At 42.5% G+C, this 8,653-nt stretch overlaps 2 protein-coding genes across 6 annotated transcripts in view; one reads left to right on the top strand and one right to left on the bottom strand.

The window, feature by feature from the left end:
* Positions 1-90: 90 nt before the first annotated feature.
* LOC6504228 (chorion transcription factor Cf2) lies at positions 91-6,596 on the bottom strand. 5 transcript variants are annotated; one of them, XM_014904934.3, is made up of 4 exons: positions 6,184-6,596; positions 4,393-5,555; positions 3,394-3,572; positions 91-2,439 (listed from the first exon to the last, which is right to left on the bottom strand). In XM_014904934.3, exons 2-4 carry the CDS (start codon positions 5,397-5,399, stop codon positions 2,264-2,266), a joined length of 1,362 nt encoding a protein of 453 aa, XP_014760420.1. In that variant the 5' UTR covers positions 5,400-5,555; positions 6,184-6,596; the 3' UTR covers positions 91-2,263. The 5 variants fall into 5 exon arrangements, with proteins under 5 accessions (XP_014760420.1, XP_001965125.1, XP_014760418.1 ...); XM_001965089.4 differs by having other exon boundaries at positions 3,478-3,572; positions 4,393-5,704; XM_014904932.3 differs by having other exon boundaries at positions 4,393-5,704.
* A 66-nt stretch (positions 6,597-6,662) lies between these two features.
* The window catches only part of LOC6506181 (serine/threonine-protein kinase RIO3), a 2,381-nt gene continuing 390 nt past the window's right edge, over positions 6,663-8,653 (top strand). The window contains exons 1-3 of the mRNA XM_014905057.3: positions 6,663-6,942; positions 7,000-7,726; positions 7,784-8,653. The exon at positions 7,784-8,653 is cut by the window's right edge and continues 390 nt beyond it. Coding sequence (XP_014760543.1) covers positions 7,001-7,726; positions 7,784-8,653 — 1,596 coding nt within the window. The 5' untranslated portion in view covers positions 6,663-6,942; position 7,000. The remainder of the gene's footprint in view (positions 6,943-6,999; positions 7,727-7,783) is intronic.

The raw sequence follows: 8,653 nt of genomic DNA on the forward strand, positions 1-8,653 counted from the left end.
GTATCTCATTCTAGTTCTAAGCCAAGAACCTATTTGGGAAGCATACTTATTTGGGGCGAGTCCTGCCGAAGCTCAAAAGACGGGTTCAGGTTTCATATATAATCTTTCTACATGGTTGGACTTTATTTTGTATATATAGTTCCGTTTATATATTAAATTGAATTATTGCTCGAATATTTGCTAATTTTGTCTCGTAAATTTAGATTGCAAATACATACATACATAATCGTAATATCTATTCAAGTATATTAATTTATTTCGCTTTAATTACACATTACGTTCTAGTTACTCACTTTTTGCAATCGTGTATTCAATGTCTGTGTGTCTGTTGTCTGGCTTCGTGGATAAGATCTAATAGTTAGTCAGTATTTAGTACGTATGATTAGTTTCGTGATGCGGCCATTCATTCGTAATCACTTAGCGCTGCATTTTATCATATGTATTCATTTAGTGTTGCGGTTAGTTAAGCTTTCGATTTTATGCGGAGTTTGGTTTTTTTTGCCTGTTGCTTTTGATCGTCAACTCATTTCGGTTTATTTAAAACTTAAGAAATTACAATATTTTAGTACTTAGAATTTATTTTGGTTTTACATGCGCTGCGCATCGTTTGTTGCTGTGCTATGTGCCGTTTAGGTAGACAATTTGTTTGAGTGTATTATGCATCATTATTACATACAGGTTTACATATTTGTATACTTTATAATTATATAACACTATGTTATAAAAATGTACATGGTTTTGGTTTTGCTACAGTTTTAGTTTAAGTTTTAGTTGGTTTAGTACGTACAACTCTTGCAAGTAATCGCTTTGTTGCTCGGTTTTAAAAAACGACGTTCTTTTTTTTAAGTAATAGTCAAAAGTTTAGAATCAATATTTTATATACATTACAAAAACAATTCTTTATCGTTATAGTTATCAAAAATTATCAATTATCAATAGATTGTTATGTTAATCTTCTAGTTTGGCGCGTAAAGCTGTGTTGCGTTTAGCGTAGATTTCTCATTATAATTTTCCTTAAATACTTTTTGTCTTGCGTTAAAAAAATGCAAATTTTGTAAAATTAATTTCTTAGTTATTTTTGTGGTTTTTCTCTTTTTCGTATTCAGTTTTTTAGTTTTAGTTTTTAGTTTTATACAATCTCACTGTTAAGTTTAGTGTAACAAACAAAAGCAGCGCTTTTAACTTAAATAATTTAAAAAATAAACAAAGGTTAACATTCTTCAATAAAAACAAGCTAAAATGATTAAATCATTTAGTTAATTAAAAGTAAATAATTTGTTTAAAGCCAAAACAAACGAGATCCTGCTCGTGTGCAAATTATTCAGAAATCACCATTTTTCACTTTGAGTTAAAATTTCGAAAATATTTTTTTGTTGTTTTTGTTTGTTTGTAAATAAATAATTTTGTGTTGTTTTGAGTTCAAATAATATAAATGTATATAATTTAAAAAATAATTTAAGTTTGCGCGTAGACATGAGTTTTTTACCTTGCTTTCTTAATTCTGTTTTTCTATCTCTTTACAAATAATATATAAAAACAATTTTCAAGAATAATAAAATTAATATTGCCACATTGTAGGATTAAAAGATAGTTGCCTTTAGTTTTTTTTTTTGTATAAATATTAAATGTTTGTTGTGTGCTTGGGTGTGTGTGTGTTGCGTGTATGTGTGTATAGTCCGTGGCGCGTGTGAGTGTGCGCTAAGGATTCACCATAAAATCTCATAGAATAACAAAATATATAATATACGATATACATAGGGTTGTGTATAAAAATAAAATTGCAAAACATCTACATAACCAAATAATAATAATCAAAAGTCAAAAATCGTTTGCATTTAACTTAAACATACTAAGAACGGTACGCTAGTACGCTAGTTTAGTAAAACATTTTGATTTTGCGTCTGTTATACCGAAATGAAAATCTAATTTAATATCTAGCAGCACTGTGAAGAGATTTGCCAGTCGTTGATTGCGTTGCATCCGCTTCAGTTTCTTCTTTCTTATTATTTTTTTTTATTTTTCAGTTAACTTCAAGTGAGTGTGTGTCTCGTCTTTGAAAAGGTCTTTCATTTTGGTTGCTGTTTCCGGTTCCACTCCCGTTGGTGCTCCTTTCCGGCTTCTTTGGATTGGAATCGGCATCGGCGTTGGCTTGGACTTCGCTTACGGTTGCTTTGGCGTTGGCTTTAACGTCAGCTTCGCTGGAATCCGCTGGAGCCGCTGGAGGAGCATCGACGAGAATCTGGCGGCCACCAAACGGCCTGCCCTAGAGCGGATGCAGCTTGGTTGTGTGCACGGTGAGTGCACTGCGCTGGGTGAAGCGCTTATCGCAATACGGACAGGTGTACGGCTTTTCGCCGGTGTGTGTCCGTATATGCTTGGTTAGGTAGTCCTTCACGCTGAAGGACTTCTCACAGTAGCCGCAATGGAACGGTTTCTCTCCTGCAAAACAACCAAGGCGAAAGGGAGAAAGTTGGGATACTCGGTTAGCACATGTCGCTAGCACACCGCCAGTTTGCTTGGTGCGTGCAGTACCAATAACTTTGATTGATTGTTTGATTGATTGATGTGTAGGTACAGTAGATATGTATGCATATCAAATAGAGGTTTGCACGTTATCAAACTATTTATAGATTATATATGTATATATGTGTGTATATATTTGATTGTTGGTTGGTGTTGTTAAAATGCATTTGAGACATATTATTACGTAATGAGATGAGGCGGCGGGCGATACGGATTTGGATTATCATTATATTGCTGTGCGAGCACCCTCACAGTATCAATTCAAATGCAATTGTGATCTCTGTGAGGGCTTTGAAACAGTGACTCAATAAGATCGTTTTGAAAATTTTAGCAAAACGACAAAGAAATTGTTTAAATTAAGGGACTTAAATAGTGAGAAATATATTGAAATTTTTTTTAAAGTGAGATACATTTATATCATTACATAAAAGATAGTTTTATAAATTTTTAATAATTTAATTTTAAAATGTAATCTTCCTTTAATTTTTTGACAATTTCTTCAGCGTGCTTTTCTGCGCAGGCGCTGCTGCGGCGGCTCGCGTCTGCTGAGCAAGCGTCGGCAGCGCGGCTGGCAGAGGTGAGAGATTGAAACGGATACGGATACGGATATTGGTTCTGATTCTGATAGATAGATTTTGATTGAGAGTATGGCAAATGGAAATGGTTTTGCATACAGAGGTTTCTCTTTTTTTGAGTATTGCGGTTTTTTTTTTATTATCACACTGAGGTGACAAATAATTTGTTGATTGATCGATTGATTGATTGATTGGTTGATTGGTTGATTGACGAGACGATTGATTGATTGACTGAGTTGAGTTGATTGAGAGCTGATTGACTGACTGATTTGATTTGAAAAATATTGCTTCTCACCCGTGTGAGTCGTTAAATGTTTGTTCAGGTAATCCTTAACAGTGAACGCCCTGCCACAATAGCCACATCTAAATGGTTTCTCACCTGTATGTATGCGAGTGTGCTGTTTTAGTGTATTCGATTGAGTGAAGGACTTGCCGCAGTAGGAGCACGTGTAGGGGCGTTCTTTGGGCGTGGCGCTGTTGATGTTTTTTTTCGGAGATTCGGAGAGTGGAGATTTTGGAGATTCAAGAGTTAAGAATTACATTTCATATTTTCATATTTTTTTTTTTTTACAAAAAAATGCGCAGAAAAAAGAGGAAGAGAAAAAAGAGAAAGATTGGTAAATAGAGAGAAAGAGAGAGAGAGAGAGAGGGAGAGATAGAGAGAGAGAAAGTGGGCGCGGGAGAAAAGAAAGAAATTCGAATTATATTATTAGTAACACTCGATATAAAAATAAGTTGCAAAACAAACGACACACGAACGCATGGGCCTCGTCCAGAGCTTCGAGGGCGCGCCCAAGCGCTCAGCTGGCCCCGAAGGAAAACAAAATATAATATATACATATACAAGTGGTAAGAATATTAGGGTTAGCTGGGCGATCTTGCGGTAACGCGCTCATTCAGAGTCCCACACATGACTAATAGTGTGGTTCCGTACGAGCTGAAGCTGCGAAGAAGCCCAAAAATAATGGAGAACGGGTATTCCTGCGATGATATGACAGTTGGTTTGAGATGCTCTATAAATATATACTCTCACTGCTTTAAATTAAATTCTAATAAGCTCATTAAACTACTCATTAGGGAGCTACTGTTCTAGAAACATATTTCACAAAATAATTTATAGATCTTCAGATTCTAAGTTCTTAAAAAAATTGTTTACAAAATCCTTTTGCCCCTCAAGTTACAAAAACGAATCCAACTTTTATAAATTAATTCCAAAACTAATCCTAACTCTTCATAGAACACCAAGATCATGGCAGGAATACCCGTTAGTAGGATGCATATTAAATGGATTTACTCTGCTTCGCCTGTGTGTATCTTTCGGTGCATGGCCAGGGTGCCGGGCGTCTTGAAGGTCTTCGGGCAGTCCGGACATTTGTGCCGGATCTTGTGCGCCAGGTCGGCGGGCACCGTTTGTGTGCCCACGAGAACGCTGGAGGTAGTTGGCGCCGTAACACCTGGATTCGCTTGTATGGCATAAACGGGCACGGCGTTCACCACATCCCCACTGTCGCTCAGACTAAGCGGCTCCTCTTTGATGATCACCTGCGGATGGGCTACGATAGCGGCACCATTGGCATTCTTATTCAGCTTAACTGTGAGCGGAGGCACCTTCAGCGCCACCTGGTCGCCGGCGAGATCCTGGTCCTGGTGGTGTTGCAGTTGGGCCTGCTCCTGCAGTTCCCGTTGCTGTTGATCCAGCAGTTCCTGCTGCTGCTGTTGGTGATGTTGCTGGTGGTGGTGCTCCGCCTGCAGCTGTTGTTGATGGTGCTGCTCCTCGGGCGTCAGTCTCATATCACGCGGCGCCATCGCCGGTAGCTGTTCGTCCGGCGTCACCTGTGCCTCCTGCTGTTCCATAAAGCTCTGCTGTCCGGCAGCCAGCATCGCAGTGGTGCACACGGATCCGCACTGCCCGCACTTGTATTCATTGGGTTGTGGCGTGGCCGAGTGGACGCAGTAGATGCTACACACTAGGCAGCGGGCCAGAAAGGCGGACGCCTGGTGGGCCAGTCGATGGTGTTCGTCCAGCTCCACGGCGTTACCGAATTTCTCATCACAGTTAAAGCACGCATGAGTGGGAGGCTTTAGTTGCTGTTGCTGTTGTTGCTGATGCTGCTGGGCAGCCTCCAGCGTGGTGATGGCTCCTTGGGCGTTTATCGTTATCCCGTGGCACAGCTGCATGTGTTCCGCGGCGTGTTGGGCCCGCTCGAACTGCTGGTGGCACATGGGACAGTAGTGCGGGTTGACGTGCACATTGGGATCCATGCTGAGATTGGGCAGAAAGGCGGTTTTCAGTGTATCCATGGCGGCGGTTGATTGGTGACTTGTGGGCGTGGCAGCTGTGGGGGAGGATGCGGAAGTGGTGGTGATGGTGGTGGTGGTGGTAGGGGGTGGTGGCTGTGGCTGATGCTGGTGCTGCTGATCCAGATCCTGATCCTCGGGGCGTGGCAAACGCTGTTCCTGTGGGTTCGTGGTAGACTTTATCATTTCACTTCCTCTTCCTGGGGGGATGAGTTATTTTTTGCTTGGCTTGGCGTGTTGCGGTTTATCGTTTTTTGGAGCGGGTTAGTGGCGGAGGAGGCGTTTGGCGGTTAAAGCGAGAGAAGGCGCTACGAGAAGAAAAACAATAATTACAGGCGGGCTGTAGCTGAGGCTGATGGTGAGACTGAGACTGAGACTGAGAGCAGTGAGCGTTCCGTTCGTATCTGTTCCTGTGTTGTGTCTCGGCCCGTGGTGTGTGTGTGTGGGTCGCAATCGCAAATTAGCACTGAAATTCGCGAAAATCCATCGCGCGAAGCCAGAGCCGAAAACGGAATCGGAAATCCCCAAAAAGTAACACAAGAAACGGAATCAGAAATCAGAAATCACAAATCACAAATCGGAAATCTTTTTCCCGATCTCGTTTCTCTGCATTTGACCCCCAGAGGTGGAACACGGTGAAGAAGAAGAGCCAGAAGCATAGGCAGAACAGCAAAAGCAGCGGCAATGCGTTCGAATTGAAAATTTTTTTCGGTCTGTCATATTCTAAATTCGGAATTCTATTTTGATTGCTTTTCGGTCTCGTTTTTGTGTTTCCATCTTTCCTTACCAGCGCTAGCACTAGCACGTATTTATTATTGCACTTTTGTCGTTCCTGGCGGCCGTTCTTATTCCTTTTGGAGGTGGGGGACGAAAATCCGACGACGATGCTGGGCGGCCAATCAGTTTAATAACATTTTTTCTTTGTACAACAAAAAAAGTGTATTAACAAAAAAAATTTTTCACTTTTTATTATTATTTTTGGCGAAAAATGTACAACTACAACAAAAAGTATCGAGTACTGGTATCGAAAGTTTTCTGGCAGCACTGGTCGGATGATTCTGAATGGGCAGCACTGGTGGGCAATTGGAAATATTTTTATCCAAATTTACGAGGAAATTACGAGGACATTTTAAAAATAAATGCTTTTTGTTACAAAGTAAATTTTTGTGTTAAATAAAAAATTGTAATTAAGTCAAATAAATTAAATTAGAAGAAGCACATTTTAAAAAACAGAGTGGCTACTCTACGGCCGATTCGATATTTTACACATCTCTAATTCTCAACATACTGATAATTTCACAACCATTGGAAAAAGGAATATTTTGACGAAATAATAGGGAAATACACTTGCGAAACAGCTACAGTTCCTTCAGAAGGCTACTGCGCAGTTCCTGCGCTATAAATTGCAATTGTGAGCCATCGCGGAGGCTTCAACATCGCCTGAAATCCGCTGCAACCAGGACCTGGAGAAAAAGTTTGTTTATAAAACAAACCAAACCCGCACAATTATCTCCGATAAGGGTTTTGTCGTTTTAAGAGGCTATAGGTTTGTCGAAGCAAAGTCAAAATTCGAATGTGTACTGATTTGATGTCCAATTGACAGAATGTCGTCACCGTGGGTCAAGAGCAGCGAGCCAGTGCAGGCGGTGAGTCTGGCGGACATAATGTCGGAGCAGTACGCCCACCAGCTCCACGACAAGGAGGTGCAGCGCCACAAGGAGAAAGAAGACAAGCGGAAGACTGAGCTGGATGTCACCTCCATTTGGCAGGGTGAATCATCTTCGCCGGGCACTGCCAGCTACTCCAATGTGGCGGGTACTTCTACCCAGACTTCGAACCCTAAAGATGAAGAAGAGTGGGAGGATTACTCTGCCCTTCTAGCCGGCGTTGAGATTCCGCCAGAAGAGATCCAGACGCCGGAAGACAGCGATGCGGTCATCGCCCAAATGCTGCAGTCCCAGTTCGACCACGAGTACAACGAGGAACTGCGTCGCATAGAAAAGCAGCAGAACAAGCAGTCCAAGGTCACGGTTACCTTAAATAAATATCTGCGCGACGGGGATGCCGAGTTCTTACACGACACTGCTGAAGATGACTACGAGGAGGACGAGCTGGAGCAGTTGAGGCGTGATTGGGACAGGTTTGAGACCAACGAGCGGGAGCTGGATGCGATTCCGCGCTGTGGTTTCAAGGTTAACAAGGATGGCGAGATGATCACCAAGCACGATCCGCAGTTGTGCGCAGTCCGAAATGCCCAGCGGGTCATGTCCTTTCCCCCAGAATTTCCCACCGGCGATGGCGCTGGCTTCGACATGAAGTTGTCCAATAAGGTAGCTTAGAACCTTTTATACATTGTCTTCTATTAAGGATTTGTTGCCAATTTCTAGGTTTTCAACCAACTGCGAGCCTACTCTCGCCGTGGTCGCTCCGATAAACACGAAAAAGTGGCCACCGCCGAGATGGGATTGGATGCTAACACGCGACTGCTGTTGTACAAGCTAATCAACAACCAGATTCTGGAGCAGATCAACGGCATAATCTCGACGGGAAAGGAGGCGGTTATCCTGCATGCCAACTCCGATTCCAACTATACGGGTACTAATGAACACGGACACCAAAGTGGAGTCCTGATGCAGGCACACCTGTTGCCCAAGGAGTGCGCCATTAAGATATTCAAGACGACGCTGAACGAGTTCAAGCAGCGCGATCGGTACATCAAGGACGACTACCGCTTTAAGGATCGCTTCAGCAAGCAGAATCACCGTGTGATCATTAACATGTGGGCGGAAAAAGAGATGCACAACCTGATGCGAATGCAAGCCATTGGGATGAACGTTCCTGATGTGGTGGTTTTGAAAAAGCACGTACTGGTCATGCGTTTCATTGGCGATAACCACAATGCAGCTCCCAAGCTGAAGGATGCAAGGCTTAGTGCCGCGGAACTGAGTTGCGCCTACGAGGAGATCGTAGAAGCTATGCATAAGTTGTACAACGAAGCCAAGTTGGTGCACGCCGACTTGAGCGAATACAACATCCTTTGGTACGAGGGCAAATGCTGGTTCATTGACGTGGCCCAGAGTGTAGAGCCCAAGCATCCGAGCGCCCTGGAGTTTCTTATGCGAGATTGCGGCAATATCATCAACTTTTTCGAGCGTTGCGGCCTGCCGAACATTTACACCAAGGAGCAGCTCTTTGAGTTTATTACGGGCCTTAACGCGGAAATCCACAACGCCGCCCAGCTGGAACAGATCCATACT

This window comes from Drosophila ananassae, chromosome 3R (assembly GCF_017639315.1).
Source record: "Drosophila ananassae strain 14024-0371.13 chromosome 3R, ASM1763931v2, whole genome shotgun sequence".
In the NCBI taxonomy this organism is placed as follows: Eukaryota; Metazoa; Arthropoda; class Insecta; order Diptera; family Drosophilidae; genus Drosophila; species Drosophila ananassae.

What these genes read in the sequence shown, in the direction of transcription:
- LOC6504228 (XM_014904932.3), bottom strand. Translation starts at nt 5,582, where the DNA reads ATGATAAAGTCTACCACGAACCCACAGGAACAGCGTTTGCCACGCCCC. An exon ending in ATACACACAGGCGAAGCAGA is followed by an intron (nt 3,573 to 4,392) that starts GTAAATCCATTT and finishes AAACATCAACAG; the next exon opens with CGCCACGCCCAAAGAACGCC. An exon ending in ACATTTAACGACTCACACGG is followed by an intron (nt 2,440 to 3,393) that starts GTGAGAAGCAAT and finishes GTTGTTTTGCAG; the next exon opens with GAGAGAAACCGTTCCATTGC.